Source organism: Cryptomeria japonica, chromosome 1 (genome assembly GCF_030272615.1).
Source record: "Cryptomeria japonica chromosome 1, Sugi_1.0, whole genome shotgun sequence".
NCBI lineage: Eukaryota > Viridiplantae > Streptophyta > Pinopsida > Cupressales > Cupressaceae > Cryptomeria > Cryptomeria japonica.
Genome location: NC_081405.1, coordinates 528,297,869 through 528,317,833, shown reverse-complemented (window position 1 = coordinate 528,317,833; position 19,965 = coordinate 528,297,869). Strand labels below are relative to the sequence as shown.

The following is a 19,965-nucleotide window of genomic DNA, read 5'->3' as shown; positions in this document are numbered from 1 at the left end:
TTTGATAACAAATCTTTTTGTCAATTTCATCGTCAACCTGGGCATGATACTGAAAAATGTTTCGCTTTAAAGGGTAAAATTCAAGATTTGATTGATAATAATACTATTTCTGTTTCGGGAGTGAATGATAAAGGCAACACATCTGTAGCTCCTCCTAACCAAAATCTTCAAATTTTTACTGATCCATTACCTTCTCATACCTCTAATGCGATTGAGTCTAATGATTCCTCTCTCTCATCTGATGGTCTCGTGTCTATGACTCCGAATGTGATTAACTTTGTAGAGCAGCAAGAAAACCCTAAAGAACCTTCCATCACATTTGATTCTAGTGAAACCATTAGGGCACCTGATGGTCCTTTATACATAGTTGCAAAAGTCAAGAATACACCTTGCCGTGGAGTGCTTATTGATCCTTCGTGCATGGTTAATGTTATTACCGAAGAATTTCTTTTTACTTTGCAATTGAATCAAGTGATCTATGACAAAACAGATGTGGTTGTGAAATTATTTGATGCATTTTCTTCTCCTGCAATTGGTTCTATTACATTGCCTATTGAGGTCCATAACAAATCCCTTGATGTGAACTTTGCTATTATTCCTTCATCCGAACAATTTCGTGTGAAGCTTGGCTATCCTTGGCTATCTTCCATGAAAGCTATTGCTTCTCCTATTCATAAGTGTTTGAAATTTCCCCATAATGGTGAAGTTGTTACTGTCAATCATAGTCTCTTTAAACCAGCTGAAAGAACTTCTAGCGTTCCTATTGATTACTTTTGGCCTAAACAATTCCAATCCCTTCCTCTGCGAAGTGATCATCTTTTCAAATCTTATCAAAAGTGGAAAACAGATATGATCCTATCTCTAAGTGAACCTAGAACACCCAAACTTGATATTCCTATCATTCTTGAGAAGGAAGTTCTTCCTTTGAAAGATAAAACTAATGTCTTTCCTCAAGAAGATTCCCAACCCATTCCTATGGATGTGACTATTTCTACACCTAATAAACCTTCTAAAAGTAGACCTATACCTCCTCGTCATGATGGGCTTGGTCTCCTTCCTAAACCAAATATTCCTCCTTTATCTGGAGCAGTTCCTCCTCCTTCCTTTTATAGAGAGAAGAGACCTTCCTCTTCTCCTATTATCCAGCCTAAGAGACCACAACCTAAACACCCAAGTGATAAGGATGAGAACATTCCTCCTCCTCAATCTTCTCCACTTCCTACTAAGACTAGACGAAATCGTTCTGCACGTGAACGCCGACGAAAGCGTCGTCTTAGGGCTCAAGCAGCTGCTTCTCAAAATTCACAATCTCCAAAAACACCTTCAACAAGCATTATTCCATTTTCTCCTCAGCCAGAAATTGAGCCTACATCTCCTAAACATAAGATGCATGATGGTCTTGATCCTGTGCGAGTTAAAGATCCTATTTTTATAAATCTTGATGATGATATAGATGAAAATGTTATTTATGATGAACATATTACTCCTCTTGCTTCTGATAGTGAATATGAACTTGTTGATATTGATAACCATTTATCTAACGAATTTTCTAAAGCACTTATCCTAGCTCCTAGACAAGAACAACGTGGCTTGGAACATGAACATAGCCCTTGTTTGGATCTTGTGATAGCTCCATCTGCTGTGTTGGATGTCCCTCCTCTAGCGTGTTCCCTGCCTTCCCGAAACATTGATCAGCAAGATCGGGGGGTAGATGACATGCTAGACTAGTTACATTAGCATAGCAGATTCTCTCCCCCTCTCTTTTGTTACTTCTTCTATATGTTATTCTCATTCTTCTATTTGTTGTCCTTAGTGTTGTCTACTTGAGGACGATGCAAAGCATTGAGATCTCTTTTGGTCTCTCTCATGTTGACTCAAAAGACACATGTGTTCCCTTCTTCTAGGTGACCTTCCTTGATTGGGAATGAAGAACAATTATGCATACATACATATGATATATACATGACTTATCATACAGCATACTGATCCCGAGGAAAGCGAAGTCACCTCGTGCTTTGTGTTTTGTATCTATTATCCTTGGGTTTATCTCACACTTGGGGGCTAAATCTTTGTGATAACGTGCTCCTTTCCTTTCTCATTTCTTATGTGTATCACTACGTTAAAACAATCACCCCCGTTGAGGCGTGTGCGATTGCTTTAATGTAGGGGGGCATACACCCTGTCTATCCTTTTGAGATACTTGAAAATTTCTTGGCGAACGTAGCTGTGCCTTGAAATTTTTTGGTATTTCTTTTGCATGACTCATAGTGAGGGAAACTTACTACTGACAGTCATGGTTCTCCCTTGTGATCTTCCCTTTTACTTTGTCAATCGAAGTCGTAAGATCCTTAGTCCACTGGGGGCTTGGTGTATCTTGCCTCCTTGACGTGGTGAAAGTCTTTCAATGTTGTTTCCTTGTACTTTACCGGAAGTATGAGCATACATACTCCCACTAAAGTGGGGGCTAAATGTAGCGTCCTAAAATTGCGACACTTGCAATTTCGACTGCATTTCGGTCTTCACGATGGCGACGCAACAAGCAACCTGAATGGAGACCCCGAAACCTGATTATGACAATAAAAACTGCATTTTCTAGCACCCTGGCCTGAACCTCCTTTGCACCCTGCTATCCCGGGAGGTGGGACCAGAGCACCCAGCGCCCTGGTCCCCCAGGACCATGGCACCTAGCGCCCTGGTCCCTGGCCCTATTTTGGGCCCGGTCTCCTATGGGACTTCGGGCCTTTTTGTTTGCAAATTGGAAATTATCTTTCCTGGTCGGCCTAAGATCGGGAAAATCAGTCTATTAACCCTAATTGACAAGTATATAAATGACATTTTTTTCTCTCTCATGGGACATATACATGGATGATGAAAAAAACGTGGAAACTATACTCAAGCATTCAAGCATTCCTTCAGGCATTCCTTCCAAGTCTCCATTCAAAGCTAAGTGTTGCATTCAAGACAAGGGTTCAACCATTGAAGAGGAGATCACTTACTACATGCTACATACAACATACAACAAACAACAACATCTATACCTTCGCACATAAGGATACAAACATCCTTACAACAAGGTATTAGTACTTGTTTTACATTACAATCATTTACATTTACAACATTTCTCATTTCTTGGTTAATTCCAAAACCAGGGTTTGACCTAAAGGCAAACCCCTAATCCCTAACCCCCCAATCGTCTTCACTTTTCTGTGTGTAGGTTGCAGGTACATGACTGAAATTGAAGATCTGGAATCCTTGTGCAGAGACGAACAGATCCCCCTTCGTTTCACGGATTTTTCGGAGGACCGTTGCACGCCGGGCGCCATCGTCCCGTCAACTTTTGCTCAAATTTGCAGGACAGCGCCGTATCGACATTTTACTGCTAATTTCAGGTCCGCAGCTTCATCCTATATCCCTATCTCAGTTTATAAGCGAATCTTTCTCACTTTCTATGCATTCCTAGCTTAATTCTCTTATCAACATTCTTTACAAAAGAGGGTAGCCTGCTGTCTTAACCCTTGAAACTCATTTAGAATCTAATCTTGCATTGTGTGGGATTGGATCTTGTGGGTTTCAACCCCTCTTTTGAATGTAAAGTCTCTCCCTTAAGTGAAAACCATCAACCCTAGCGACCTCCCTTCTCTCTCCTCGGAGTTGGAAGAGGGGAGAGCAACTAGGGTTCGATTGTGATTTGCTGCTTTACACATAGTTAGGAACCGCACCCTACAAAACACACGTTAGATCACAAAATCACCTAATGCTTACTAAGGAAGGTGATGAAAATTCGAGGGTAGCTATATGCCCCCCCTGTTTCGGCTTGCTAATTTTAGTGAGTTGAAACAGGGTATCATGTTTACCAGTTCGAATTGTTAAAGAATATTGATAACAAATGCTCACAAGAAGATTTGATATGAGATCAAAAACTAATGGAGAATCATTTGGTAAGAAGGAGGATTAAATCTCAATTCCAACACAACAAAGAGTGTGAGGATTTGAGAGTTCTCTTAACACAAGATGAAGGATGTAAATGGAAACAAAATGCACAGAAAAGAAAAGAAAGGAAAAAAAAGCATGAATACACACATTGGTGATCCATGAGGAGAATAGTGAGAGAGAAAACATGGACTTCTCGCCCCTAGATCTTGTCTAGGTGATTCATGGGAAAAGGACATGGAAAACTAGCCCCTAGAGTCTATCTAGGTGATCCATGTAAGGGAGGAGAGTGAGAAACACTAGTTCCACTCAACCTCGTGCATGTGTGTGCAAGTGAGGTTAGAAGCACCTCATAGGAGTCTATGCCCAAGTATGCTACAACCTGTATATGTATAGTACAAAAGCGTGACATCTCGCTCTAAGAGTCTGTGCTCTGGTTCTGAGAATAATCACCTTGCATAAAAGAAAAAATGGAGACATCTCGCTCTAAGAGTCTGTGCTCTGGTTCCGAGAATGACCCATTGCTCAAAAAGTGTAATGTTTATGTCATAAGCAAAGTAGAACAAGGATACCTACCTTCATCACAAAAGAAGATACCCCAAAAATGCAACAATGTCATAGATCCAAGCAAGAGAGTTTTACACTCTTTAAGCAAGGATAAGATAGTTGAAAAGAGATATCTTGTAGTATGTGTAAAGGAGATCCTTAGAGGAGAAGAGATCTTTGTACAAAAGACACCTATCCCCGAGAGGAATTGTTTTAGACAAATATAACATCTTCTAGAATAAGAAAAAGAAGAGAATGAGAATGCAATACTTCCTTCTTTTGCGAGGTGAAAGTGATTCTTAATGAAGGATGACACTCTTTTTAACCCAAATGGGAGAGTGAATTCATTATGGATGTATTTTACCAAGTGCAAAAGAGGTTGTAGTCAAGGACTTACACCTCTTGTAAGAGAGAATCCTTGAACAAACAACAACAAATGCATACAAGGAATAACATCAAGTAATAAAGTTCACACCATACACGAAATAGGAAAAAGTGGATCCTTAGACAAAAATAAGGAAAGATCATTGCCTCCCAAGGATAAGGACAATGAGAAGGACTTACACAATCTTCTAGGGAGAGATTTAGACATAAGCAAAATGTACTACATACTCACATGAGTTCATGCAAGCAAGACATTAGTGTATGTAAAATGCTCCTCACAAGAAGTGGGTAGGATAAGAAAGAGAACACACATCTTCTCCCATATCTAGGAAAAGATGATTCTAAAGAAAAGACGATCAATATTTCCACACTATTACCCCAAAGGGAAATTTTAACCATAAAAAGAAGAGATGTATGAAATCACTCTTGTCCCCATAGGAACAAGAGATAACATAGAAAATTAGGCTATTATGTTGCTTCAAAAATATGATTGCACTTGAAATTGTACCATCATGAATGACAATGAGCCCCAAGTAAATGAGCTACCAATGTCACATAATGATGAGCAACATAATAGCCATTAATGTTATTTAAAGACATGATAGACTGAATGAGGTATTTGAATATGACATGCTAAATGCTCAACTATAAGTGAAATAAAAAACATGTATAAAATGATAAAAATTGAAGAAGAAAAGTCACAAGAAATCTTAGAAGAGGGATGAGTTGAGTGTAATTTATTAGAGCCTTATCCCTGGAGGAAAGGACTTTATGATGAATAGGAGATAAAGATTCATAAGTGGATTTAGAAATTTGAGGGGATTCATAAAGAGATTTGTTCATCGCCAAGATTTCCTTATGAGGGGAATGAGAGTTGATAGAAGTAGAGGATGATTTAGTTGAAGTGAGATCATCATCACTACTAAATATAGCATTCACATTGAGAGATGGTCTTTTAGATGCTTTGGTGGGCTTAGAAAGATTATATCCAAGTCCAAATGAATATTCATGCATGTTATGTTCTAAAGGAATTTTAATTCCTTGTTCATTTGTGCCACAACCCTTTCCACTATAGCCACTCTTAGCCAAAATATGAAAACCATGACCATAACGACTAGCCATTTCAGAAAGAGAAGGTGGTTTTTCATAAGACAAAGAATCAAATCCCTCAGAATTAGAGGTGTGAGGAGAAGAAGTTTGAGAAGCGGCCACAAAATTATTGTTCATAGGTTCAGGTAAGATTGATTGATCTTTAGTTTCTTCCTTCTTTTCAACTTTAAGCTCTCTAGGAGGAACCCTATACTCACCTACAAAGGTGGGATTAAAATCAAGAGATCCCCAATCGTCTTCTGCGAGAACCTTCTTAGGATCAAAAGCCTTCTCATGTGTAGATTCAAGTTGAGAAGAATCTTCTTCAGGAACTTCAGGCTCATCCAAAGAATTTTGATTATCAGAGGGTGATGATTCGTCCATAGGTAAAGAGTCATCACTAGAAGAGGAAGGTTTAGAAGAACTCCCTTTGGAAGTAGATGTTTGCAAACAAGCTTGAAAATCAGTATCACCTATCAAGGTATATGTCTTATTGTTATAAATAAATTTAACTTGTCTATGCAATGTAGAGGGGACAGCTTGCATACTGTGAATCCAAGGTCTCCCTAATAACAAGTTGTATGTTAGATTTCCCGACATAACATGGATAGGAGTAGGCAAAGTAACAGGTCCCACTGTGATGGGTAAGGTGATAATACCTAATGAAGACTTAGCCACATTATCAAAGCCTCGAATGGGACGAGAGTCAGGCTGAATAAGGGATGTATCCACATTCATCTTATGCAATAGATTAATGCTACACACATTAAGGCCAGAGCCATTATCTACCAGTGTTCGTCTTATGGCAGTGTCATTTATGATAACCACAATCATCAAGGGATCATATTGATGTTGAATTTCACTAGTAGGCAATTCATCTTGAGTAAACACAATTTGAGCTTTAGGATTCATCACAGAGTTAACCAAAGATACTATATTACTAGATGTATTGGGTGGAGGAACATTCAAATCTTTCAAAGCGTCTTGTAACATTCCATGATGAGCGGAAGAAGTTTGGATCAAATCCCAAAGGGATATCTTAGCAGGGGTAGCTTTAAGTTGTTCTATGAGATCATATTCCTTAACAATAACTTGTGAAATACGTGGAGCTTGCGGAAGAATAGGTTGGGAAGGAGGAAGTGAAGTTGGGATAACTGGAGGAGGATTAGGTTGCCTATTGTTTCTTGTGTTATAGGTATGAGCAACCGCATTATAACTCTCTCTAGTCAGTTGCTTAGCATACTCATAAGGGCTCTTAGTAGAATAACCTCCTTGCACAGTAATAATAGGTTTCTTAGGAGTGCAAAAAGAATCATTAGCATAACCACCTTGAACCACTAAGATAGGCTTATTTAAAGGTTGAGAATTTTGAGAAGGACAAGCACCTTGAACAGTGAAGAGAGGTTTGTTAGGTGTTTCATTCACATATATCAAATTGATTGAGGATGGTTTAGAGGAAAGAACAAAAGTGTTGGAAGAATTATTGATAGTCTTCTCTTGCACTAAAATCTTATCACGGATTAGATCAATTTTAGGAGAGAGACAAGGGATAGGCATTGATGTTCTAGTAGGAAGAGTGATACTAGGAAAGGTCATATCACCCTCTATCATCAAAGGATCTACATGAGGAATAAACTCTCTAGGAGAAGGATCAACATTACTCTCTAAAGTCTCACTTTTGAGAGGGAGATCTTTGAAAGAGATGTTAACCATCTTGCTTTGAACTAGGGTATCCTTATGAGTAGAACCAAGTTGAGGAGAGGGAGATGCTTTATTTTTAGAGGGAGAATAATTGAGATTCAAGGAAGGTGAGAAACTATCAAGGGAGTTTTCGATCTTGATTTCATCCCCTTTGGCTAGGGTTCTCTCATGGGATAGAGAATAATCTACACCTTCTTCTAATGGTTCATCCCAAATAGTGAAGTGGTTGAAAGGAATGTTTGAAGTATTGTCAATTTTGGGAGAGGAGATAACATTGTTTATTAATTCCTCATCCTTAGGAGGGAGAGCATCAATAGATGTTTTAAACTCATCCTCTTTCCTCAAAATATGTTCAATATGATCTTTAGGGGAGAGAGAATTAAGGAAATTGCTTATTATTTCATCTTCTTTCTCTAAGGGATGCTTATGGGTAAGACCAACTTTAGGAGAAGGGTAAGCGTTTATCATTAATTCATCATCTCTAGTGGGAATTTTGTTGGAAAAGGAAATGCCATCACTAAGAAATGTAGGGATAATGTCATCTTCTTGCACAAAAGGATCCTCATGAAGGGAGTGTTTTTTAGGAGACACAAAGTCATCAAGGGCATCATCCAACAAAGCATGATCATATCTATTAAAAGGTTTATCTTTTGATTCAAAAGGAGACATCTCTTCATAGAGGGGATCATTGAAAACAACCATGTTACTAGATTTAGTGGAAGAGTTGATAGGAATGTACCCTTGAGAGGAATCATTAGACTTATCTTTCTCATCACAACGAAATGGCATAGTAACAATGTTTATGAGTTTTTGGTAAAATGAAGGTTTGGTATCTTTAGGGTTCAAAAACTCATGTAAAGCTTCATCTAATTCATCTTGGCTATGCAAATAAAAATCTAACATTTTGAAAATAAAAAAAAATTGTGTAAGACTTAAACACACAATGCAAAGAAACACACTCTTTCTTTTTCCTCTCTTTTTTTTCTTTTTTTCTTTTTTTTTTGAAAATGAAACTTAAATGAAACACACTAAATCTAGATCTAGATCTAACAAAGGCAATGCAAGAGAAAGCAATAATAGATTTCACGTCAGGTTCACCAAAATGTGTGGGGGAAAAAGTGACACTAAGCTAATATGCCCTAATCTCACTTTCAATCACACACTTGTGGAATACGAAAGAGCCTAGAGGTATCACACAATTGGCTACTTCTTTTTGTGGAAGAGAGAGCCACGGGCTACCTATTAGGATTTCTATTCCTTTGTTGCAAATGATAGATAGAATGATGCAAGTTCAATCCCTAACCCTAAAGTGCAAGTATGAACTAATAGCACGATTTGCAGAATTGAGATTAAACAATGGAAAGCTGTAAACACAAGGACAAGGCAAGAATGCAAATGCGTACCCGGTGTTAAAATTTGAGTGAAAATGTTCGAGACGGGGGCGCAGGCGCCACTGTCCTGATTCTGCTCCTGAAACTATTGTTTTTTTGGCAACCTGAAAGCTGTCAAAAAGTGCTGAAAACTTGTTGTCTGATAGAGGGATCAGGGTGCCCAGCGCCCCTGTCCTGGTCTTTTACTCTGAAATTTGGTGTGTTGCTCGGTTTCCGTCTGCTTCCGTCGGATCTGCAACTTGTGGCATCGTCTGAATCCCGAAATCTACACTTGTATCTGAAAAGGTGTGTTGGGTGGCTATATAGGGTTTTGCCTTAGTCAAACCCCCGCTTTGGTGATTTCCACCTCCACGAATAGCCAAGTTGTATCGTAAAAGTAGTGTGTGTGCAGACCTTGTGTGTGTGCAAGATCCTAAAATGCAAGTAAGAAAATTAGAGCAACCTAGAAAGTAAACCCTAATTGCTTGTAAATGATAATGTAAATGCTTCAAATCAAGATGCAAAGTGATCTAAAGCATGAATACAAATGATATAGTGAAGCTTATGCAAAGACATGAAAACAACATGAAATCATACCCAACCCCAAGGGAGGGGTACAAGCCAATCTTCAGTCGATAATCCCCTGTTGCTCTTCAATGTCTTCAAAGCCCCAAATGGATGAATGAAATTGATGGATGCTTGATGGATGGATGTTGAATGTTGTTGAAGTCTTCAAAGATCTGCTCTTTCACTGCATATAAGGTCCCTGAAAAAAAAAATTCGGATCCCTTCAAATGAAGAAAGAGAGCTCTTATATATGAAACCCTAGGTCGTAATTTCGACTTTTGGCCGACCTAGAGATTGAATCTCCTGCCAATTTCTTGGGGTTAAGCTTTATTTTATGATTGGATCGCGCTCCTAAAATTTCGGGAAAAATGTCCGGGACCATGTGCACTCCGGGCGCCATGGTCCTAACAACTTTTCACCAAATTTTCAGGGCCGTCGGATATGATGATTTTAGAGAGAATCCCAAAGTTACAGGTGACTTCAAGATGTTTTGACCCCCGAAATCAAGCCCCCAAGTTCAAAATAGGACCTAATTAGGGTTTTTGATTAAATGATGTATTGGAGGAATAAAATGAAAAGGGCACACTTTAATGAAAGGGCCCAACTTTATGATATAGGAGATGATGAAATAGAACCTTAGACCTAATTAATTTAATTAATTAAGTGCTAAGGGGAAATGCAATGCAAAATGCAAAATGCGCCAAGGCGGGTGCTAAACTAGGTGTGAAATTGTACCACCCTAGCAAGTGCGTACAATTTACGACACTACACTAGGGCTGAGGAGGGATGGATTACCGTTAAAAGTAAGAAGTCTAAATCGTCTCAGTCCTCTTTTGGTATGACCCTTTGTTCCCACAAGTGTAGATCAAATCCTTGATCTGTCCTAGTTGGGTCGGGGTTGCTTGTTGGTCTTTGGTTTTTGCAGCCCGTTGGTTCTTGTTGGGGGTCCTTCTTGTGTTGTCCCCCATCTTTTGTTTGGTTTTGTTGTGTCTCTCTTGTGTTCCTATTTCATTGGGTGGACTTTCAGGCTTATCTTAAGGTTCGGGTTTTAGGTCCTTCCAAAACCTGTATTGTATAGGGTCTCACGTCCCTTCAAAACTTGTTTTCCCTTAATCAAAAACATAGTTCTAATATCCGTCATAGTGAAAACACCATTAATAAATTTGTTTTGTACCAAGAGCCGATCATTTTTTGTAATTTTTTGTTCATAATTGGCCCATTTGTGCACCACTATTGGGACATTTGTCAATAAGTACGAACGATTTTGAGTTGACGATTACTGGAACATCTTTAGTTAGGTATCAGGCGACACTTTGAAATGTGTACTTTTTGACCTTTGTGCACATAACTAATTCCACAACGTGCATCGTTACTACCCAGAAGCCAGATCAATAGCTATAAGTAGTTAAGTCGCATACGAAGACAACTAAAAAAAAATTAAAAACCGATGTACTGTTTAGGATCTGTGGGTGCGTGAAGTTAGCTATGATGACTATTGGTGCTCTTCCCCTAAAGATTATAAAAAATAGCACAAACCTCTTTCAAATTTAAAATCTCCCATGTCCGATGTGAGGGAAATGAGGTGGCAAGTTGTCTCTCCAAGTGGGTGGCACAATTAATGAAGGAGAATGAAAGGGAGATTGGAAATGCTCATGCAAACCCAAGGTATTAATGTCATGTCATTTATGACATCGTCCTCCTCAAGACATTTGAGTCATGCAAGGCAAGCTTTAAATTGCTTCAGACTTGGCAAATATTATTCATTCTAGAAACATCAGCATGAAAAGTAGAGAGGTAAAAAAAAACGGAGGAAAAAGTAGGCGAATTTCTCCTTGCAAACGGTGAAGCAGATGGTAACATTTTGGGGGAAGCCTCAAAAGCAAGACTAAGGAACATCTTCAAAATTGAAGACCCCATGTTTCTTCAGATGGTGAGCATAATGTTGAGTGACGAATTCTTGAAGGCAGAGTATAGATACTGCACCAACATTGTCATTGCATCGTTATTGAGTAAAGCTAGGGAGTAAGGAAGATGCACACTAGCTAATGAACCAATGCATCAAAGATGAATGGAGCTGAGGGGCAGGAGCTTTTATTGCTTTCACAAGATGGAGTGAAGTATTCATAGCCCCAAGTGGAGATTGGTTACATGTCGCAGAGTACACATCACCATTGAACCCTTTCCTCATTTGGAACGTATTGTGTGACAAGGAGTTATGTCGAACAAGGGCACAAATTGGCTCGAACTACATGAAGGAGTACCTCAAAGAGGACGTGGAAGAATAGAAAGGTAAAAGTAAAGTGTCTTTTATAGTCCACGATGCCAGCCATCTATGTATGGGTCTGTGTAGGGGAAAAAGCAAGACTAGGCTAACATGCCCTAATCCTACCTTTTGACAGACATTGTGGAATACGAAAGAGTCTAGAGGTATCACACAATTGGCTACTTCCTTTTGTGAAAGAGAGAGACACGGGCTACCTATTAGGGTTTCTATTCCTTTGTTGTAATTGAAAGATAGAATGATGCAAGTTCAATTCCTAACCCCAAAGTGCAAGTATGAACTAATAACAAGATTGCAGAATTGAGATTAAACAATGGAAAGCTGTAAACACAAGGACAAGACAAGAATGCAGATGTGTACTCGGAGTTAAAATCTGAGTGAAAATGTTCGGGATGGGGACGCCGACGCCACTGTCCTGATACTGCTCCTGAAACTACTGTTTTGCAACCTGAAATGCTGTCGGAAATGCTGAAACTTGTTGTTTGACAGAAGGACTAGGGCGTCCAACGCCACTGTCCCAGGGACCAAGGTGCCCAGTACCCCTGTCCTGGCAGGACCAGGGCACCCCACGCCCCTATCCTAGCTTTCTGGGTTGGAATTTGGTGTGAAGTTCTGTCTCGGTCTGCTTCTTCCGGATCTGCAACTTGCGGCGTCGTCCGAATCCCGAAATCTGCACTTATATCTAAAAAGGTATGGTGGGCGGCTATATAGGGTTTTGCCTTAGTCAAACCCCCGCTTTGGTGATTTCCACCTCCACAAATAGCCAAGTTGTATTGTAAAAGTAGTGTGTGTGCAGACCTTGTGTGTGTGCAAGATCCTAAAATGCAAGTAAGCAAACTAGAGCAACCTAGAAAGTAAACCCTAATTGCTTGTAAATGATAATGTAAATGCTCCAAATCAAGATGCAAAGTGATCTAAAGCATGAATACAAATGATATAATGAAGCTTATGCAAAGACATGAAAACAACATGAAATCATACCCAACCCCAAGGGAGGGGTACAAGCCAATCTTCAGTCGATGATCCCTTATTGCTCTTCAATGCCTTCAAAGCCCTAAATGGATGAATGAAATTGATGAATGCTTAATAGATGGATGTTGAATGTTGTTGAAGTCTTCAAAGATCTGCTCTTTCGCTGCATATAAGGTCCCTGAAAACAAAATTCGGATCCTTTCAAATGAAGAAAGAGAGCTCTTATATATGAAACTCTAGGTCTTAATTTCAATTTTTGGCCAACCTAGAGATTGAATATCCCGCCAATTTCTTGAGGTTAAGTTTTATTTTATGATTGGATCGCGCTCCTAAAATTTTGGGAAAAATGTTCGGGACCCTGTGCACTCTGGGCGCCATGGTCCTGACAACTTTTCACCAAATTTTCAGGGCCGTCGGATATGATGATTTTAGAGAGAATCCCAAAGTTACAGGTGATTTCGAGATGTTTTGACCCCCAAAATCAAGCCCCCAAGTTCAAAATAGGACCTAATCAGGGTTTTTGATTAAATGATGTATTGGAGGAATAAAATGAAAAGGGCACACTTTAATGAAAGGGCCCAACTTTATGATGTGGAAGATGATGAAATAGAACCTTAGACCTAATTAATTTAATTAATTAAGTGCTAAAGGGAAAATGCAACGCAAAATGCAAAATGCGCCAAGGCGGGAGCTAAACCAAGTGTGAAATTGTACCCCTTTAGCAAGTCCGTACAATTTATGATGCTACAGGGTCTACAAATGGGGTAGAGCTCTATGAGACTACGTCGTACTCCTTGCAGGAGGTACCTAACTGCACTACAAACGAGGCGTACATACCTTACCCCCTTGTGGGATTTGAACTTGTGACCTCTCTTTCAAGAGCACAAATTCTCCACCACTAGTCCAACTCAGGTGGTGGTGAACAAAAGCCAACCGAGAGGCAACAACACCAAGAGAAAAAGCAAAAGTAAGAAATGAGCAAAAAAAATAAAATTAGTGTTGATAGGTATATATTTTTGTATAAAAATATTTAATATTTCACCCATGTTAGGGGATAGGAGGGTAGTCCATAGATTTTTTGATAATATATAATTGTATATTTGTATGAAGCAATGTAGGAGCTTGAAAGTAAGTTACATATTGATTTTTTTTTGTTTATTAGACAGATGAAATTGAAAAACAAAGACACTTCGTTGTAATATTTTTTGATAAATTGATATATACAAAACACTTTATTGATAAAAAGGGGGGAAAAAAAACATGGATATAGACCTACAAAATCTTTTATCTCATAGCGATTATATTTGATTGTTAAAACCTTGCCTTGAATCATCTTTTTTAATTCAAAAATCAAATAAACTAAAAGTTCATCTAAGGGCCTTCATACAAAGGACCTTCAACCAAAAGCCCTTTATTCAAGGGCAACTTTAGTCAAACGCCCTTTCTTATAGGTATTGTGGGATGTGCAACAATAAAATGGTAAAAGGGGACCTTCATTTAAACCTTGATTACATTTGAGAAGTATTGACCTTGGTTCAAAACTGTTGAATGATTTTTGCATTTCAAATATTTTGGCTTGTTCCTATCCCACAAGTGAGTTACACATTTATATTTCCACCCTTCAAAATTTTGTTAAATTGTAAAAGTCTAGTTCTCTTCAATCACTCAGAAAAACAAGGACAACATGCATGTGACATTCTCCTAGATGACCAATAAAGTAGAAAAAAATTGGTAATTTAACTTCTAGTTGTGTTCTCCAATTACGCCATGTCAAACTTAGATGCAAAATTATTGATTTCTAATTAGGGTGTCTTTAAATATATCACCTTAGTGTGCAATTTGATATATATATTTTGCATTCTAGTTTGATCATTCATAACAATCAAATGAAAAAGACGAGGATATAAACATAAATTTGAAATTCAAAATTTTTTAGTTCAAAATTGTGGACATATAATTGATTAGTTTCGTAAGACAAAATAACACTTTATATTTGAGGATGCGTTAGAATCAAGATATGTAATAATAAGATTTAGCAATAGATCATGTCATTTGCCAACTTCTATATAAGACAACTATCCTTATTATTGAGAACCCAAAATATAAAAGAAAAAAAATATAAAGATACAATTTATTCAATACATTTAAAAATATAATGAATAAATTTAACTTTATTTTATTACTTTAAAAATTCATTGTATTATTAAAAAAAATTAAAAGGTAATCATGTGTAAAGAAATTAAATATATTAAATTATTATTTAATATAAAATTATATTTATAGATATAAATTTACTTTTTTGGATCACTGTATCCGTACAATGTAGCACACTTATAGATTACACTATTTTTCTTTTTGAACCAGCTGAAATCCATCGGAAGCATTGTTCCAACATTCTATAGACTGTCTTGTGAATCTGATCAAAAACTTCCTTTCATATCATTTATCTAAATAATACAAGAAAAAATAATATACATGCTTCATCAATCAATCAACTTTTACAATCCAGAACAAATGAAATCTAGAATAAAGGAGACCCTGTCAAAACTACCTCTCCCTGATCTATCGGTGCGTCTCCCATTCATCATTCTCTCTGTAAACAGAAAAACATTCACTTTGAAATTCAGCCCATTTTCTCTCTCTACAATCGAACTCTCAACCCAAAAATACATGTTTAAACACTCAATTGCGTACCTCGGGTCAGATTTGAGGAGTTTGAAGAGAGTAAACGCAAATAGTCGTCTTGATTTGTGAAGCTTGGCAGATATACTCTTCGCTCTTGTCTACTGAATCCCGTCTTTGCATACACAATCTGGACTTTTCAACTACTATGACTATCCCCATCCTCCTTTTAATTTCCTTCCTCACCATTTGTAAAGCACTGTTATTGGAATCTAAAGTTAGATCACACATTGTCAACGACACACTCACTTCCACTTCCTCTTTCCTCTTTCCTCGTCCTCCTCCTCTTCTTCCATTACAAAACAAGACCAAGAACACTCTACCAATTGTCCACCATCACCCTCCACGCCCACAAATATTGCTTCCACATTGAAATAGCATATGCTGTGCAAGAACCCACCATCAATCTGAAAGATGAAACGCGAGAAGATGAGGATAACAATTATAATCACAAACATGTCTTTCAAGCTAAACAATTAAACCTCACTAAACAAGGAAAAGAATTTTTTTTACCACATTGTTCTACATACTCACCCTGGTGCAGGTGGGTACAGTTCAAGTATTGCAAAGCATACAGGTTTTCAATGGTCTCCGGAAGTGCAGTGAGATCACCACATCTACTTGGCCAAAGCTTGTTGGAACCCTCACCAATGCTTCGCAACCTTTTAAGCTAAGTATTCTACAGAGCACAGGTTGTTGAAACTTTGAAGCAAAGTGGGAAGGTTTCAAAAATAAATTTCAAAGATAAAAAACGTAAAGATCCTGGCAGCTGCACATCATTTGATGTGCAAATGAAAGACAAAGGAAACAAACAAACTAATTAGTAAAAATACTTTGCGGACATATAATTTTTACAGTTTATGATATTGGCATTAATCGTTCATAGATTTGAGTGTCTTAATTTTTTTTTCAGTGTTTCATCCGAAATCAGAAAATAAAGAAAGAATAATCTAATTCTATCATAAAATTTAATCTTAAATATCAAAAAAAAACATAATCACGTCCAAAAATGATTTATACCAAAAACACTATTGTAAACAAAATGATCATTTTAGAAAAAGAGATGGCACTTGCCTTATCAACATTCTCACATCTGCCTCCATCAAACAACCAGCCGTTTGAATTGTATAGGCAAATTCCCATCAATCTCTAAATACTTTAGACTTTCAAAGTGGTGCTAGCATATTCCATTCACTTGAATGGATTTCGGGAGTTACAAAACTCTCAAAAAAGAGTGCATAACGTTTAGGCTTTCTGCTTTAATTTTGAATTCACCACTATCTACTGAAGCTGAAACCCCTTTATTTTCTGCAATTTCTGTTGTAGTGTTTTCAATTTAAATGTCAGAATAGGTTCTTAAACCTAATAAAATCTATTTTAAAAGAGTATAAATAAAAATTTAACACCCATTTCTGCATGAGTGGAGGGCAGTTCATGCAGAGATTATAATTGTATTGCAAAAAAATTAAACACCTGCATAACAATTTCCTTTATTTTCTGCAATTTCTGTTAAACGTGTTTTCAATTTAAATGTCAGAATGGGTTCTTAAACCTAATAAAATCTATTTTAAAAGAGTATAAACAAAAATTAAACACCCATTTCTGAATGGGTGGAGAGCGGTCGTGCCGAGGTTTTAATGGTATTGAAATAAAAAATTTAAACACCTGCAAACAAACAAGTTAATGAAATAAAAGATTAAATAAATTTTAAGTTAAAACCAAACATACCTGTCTATCTTGTAGAGCATCCTTCAAAATAACAAGCTCCAATATCCTGTCCGGCTGGGACAACCTTCTTTCCTTTATTATATCATGAACTTTCACATTCCTATTCTCTAGAATAAACTGCGGCAAATCCTCCTCAGTACCCCACAGAATGGAACAGAAATTTTCAGCATCGTTATCGAAAGAGAGTTTTACAAGTGCTACGTCCAAACTTTTATATGCTTGCTCCACCACACGTTCAATGGCTACACCAGCTGCTACGGATTCCTTGAGGAATTCCTTAAGAGGCTTAACATCTTAGGCCCTCAAAAGATACTTTCTAAATTTGTACCAAACTAATTCTACAAGTAAAGAATCCCATCGCACATGTTTACAATATCCTCCATAACTATGCTCTCTATGTCTGGAAAAAGTGATGCCCTGACACTGCCTACCTCATATGGAATGCCTTCAAAATCTGATCGTGAAAACATGTCAGTCTGATCAAGCTTTCTGATGGTTAGAAGAATCCTCATCCCACTCTGATAAAGCTTTCTGATGGTTACAAGAATCCTCATTCTACACATTCAATGGCTACACCAGCTGCTACAGATTCCTTGAGGAATTCCTTAAGAGGCTTAACATCTGAGGCCCTCAAAAGATACTGTCTAAATTTGTACCAAACTAATTCTACAAGTAAAGGAATCCCATCACACATATTTACAATATCCTCCATAACTATGCTCTCTATGTCTGGAAATAATGTCTGGAAATTAAAATGCCTTGACACTGCCTACCTCGTATGGAACGCCTTCAAAATCTGTTCGTGAAAACTTGTCTGTCTGATCAAGCTTTCTAATGGTTAGAAGAATCCTCATTCCATTCTGATAAAGCTTTCTGGTGGTCACAAGAATCCTCGTCCCACTAGAAAAACAAGACAAATCAATCTGATCAAGCTTTCTGGTGGTTACAAGAATCCTCATCCCACTGGAAAAGCAAGACAAATCAGTCTGATCAAGCTTTCTGGTGGTTAAAAGAATCCTCATCCCACTAGGAAGGCAGGACAGATCAGTTAGCACTGCGAAGCCACTGTTAATAAACATGACTATGCGATCAATGCTGTTTATTCTAAAAGCCTCTCTTAATTGGTTCTGACCATGCTCATAACTGTTCGACACGACGTTCCCTTGGCCAAACAAATCTCTCAAGATCTGCTGCTGAAGGTGCTTGATAACATCGTTGGAACAGTTCTCATCCATATCGAGCCTGCAGTATTTGTAGGCCTTAAGGTCGAGAGTCTTAAAGACCTCAGATGCTAGATTTGTTTTCCCAATGCCTCCAATACCGTAAATTAAAACAGCTCTCTTTAAATCATCGGTTGGATCCATTTTCTTAATTATTCTATATTTTGCGACTTCTCTCCCAACTGAAAATTTCACCCAAGAAAAACCCACATGCCCCGGTTTAGATATAATGCTACATACAGTAAGAACATAACTGTACCCAAATGACCAATTATAACCCATTAAACTCTATTAGTTTAGGAAAATAATTTCAAATCAGTACCTGATTTAGGATCATGTCCCTCTGTTGGAGGAAATAAGCGAGGAGTCTTATTCAAAACACCAATCACAGCCCCAAGACTGAGATCTGTATTTCGTATTTCTGACTCAAGCTTTTGTAGATCCCCAACATCCACAGAATCTTGAAAAACCCTATAGAGTCATCAAAAAATGACACATTAAAAGAAAACTGATAAAAACCTCCTTTTTACAAGAAACCTCTTCTGCTTACTCTACAAAATCTGAAATTTCATTAAGGATTTACCTATAAAGCCTGTGAGATTCCATTTGTGCTAGATATTGAGCACATCCGTCAAAAATGAAGTCAACTACTTCATCGAGCCTCTTTCTTTCAGCAGAGACATGGTGATCTACTAGCTGCGTAAACCTATTCTGTTGGGCCTGCAAAAATTTCTAGAGTTGATACTTATTTTCCATTTGAATTTTATCACAACCCAAAAAAAATTTAACAGAAGAGGGACACAAGTCGTTCTTACTCTCTCATTTTTAGCGGCGATGGCTTGAAGATGCTGATCAAAGATGTAGATTAAGTGGTCCACATGAATGACATTTCGCACAAGTTCTTCGAGAAAGCCCAGATCCATTGCAATCTCGTTTTCCGAGGGACAAAATGCAGAGCAGCAATTCTTGCCCAATGCAAGAGCGTAAAGAGAAGACAGAATAGATCAGGGTAAGAGAAAAAAGCAGTAGGAGTTCACACTGCGGAAATGGAGAATGAGATAAAATGTGTAAGGAGGAAAACCTAAATAGAGTAGCAGGCAGGTAAAGTCTGAAATTGAGTGGGACATAAAGAGAAAGATGTTTCAGATACAGATGGGGAATCTGATCGTGGCAATGAAGTGAACGGCTACCAACAAAGTGGTCTGTAAGGAAAGCAAATTTCAGAGACAAGATTTAGTGGGCATCTCTTTATGTTAAATCATAAATCATTGTATGTATTTTTTTAATATTAAGTTATTTATTATTATTTTTAGATATTTAGAACATATAGGTTTTTTTGTTTTTGTTTTTTTAATCAAAATTTAAGTTTGATTAAGTGAAAAATCTTTCATATTATAAAAGGGATGTCTAATCTAGAGTTATAAGAAAGAGATTTTAAAATTGAAGTTGATGTGGAAGGCTTCACATAATTTTAGGGTAAGTTTGAATATGATCA

General features: G+C 37.6%; 1 protein-coding gene and 1 long non-coding RNA gene across 3 annotated transcripts; both read right to left on the bottom strand.

Annotated features, from left to right (window-relative positions):
* Positions 1-15,244: 15,244 nt before the first annotated feature.
* LOC131059915 (uncharacterized) lies at positions 15,245-16,579 on the bottom strand. Its single transcript, XR_009110256.2, has 3 exons — positions 16,057-16,579; positions 15,535-15,929; positions 15,245-15,433 (listed from the first exon to the last, which is right to left on the bottom strand). It is a non-coding gene; the product is annotated as an uncharacterized LOC131059915 (long non-coding RNA).
* Positions 16,580-17,812: 1,233 nt separating this feature from the next.
* On the bottom strand, positions 17,813-19,672 carry LOC131875395 (uncharacterized). 2 transcript variants are annotated; one of them, XM_059219528.1, is made up of 4 exons: positions 19,286-19,672; positions 19,054-19,202; positions 18,793-18,941; positions 17,813-18,652 (listed from the first exon to the last, which is right to left on the bottom strand). In XM_059219528.1, the coding sequence occupies exons 1-4, from the start codon at positions 19,391-19,393 to the stop codon at positions 18,000-18,002; spliced, it is 1,059 nt and encodes a 352-aa protein (XP_059075511.1). In that variant the 5' UTR covers positions 19,394-19,672; the 3' UTR covers positions 17,813-17,999. The 2 variants fall into 2 exon arrangements, with proteins under 2 accessions (XP_059075511.1, XP_059075514.1); XM_059219531.1 differs by having other exon boundaries at positions 19,054-19,190; positions 19,286-19,667.
* Positions 19,673-19,965: the final 293 nt, after the last annotated feature.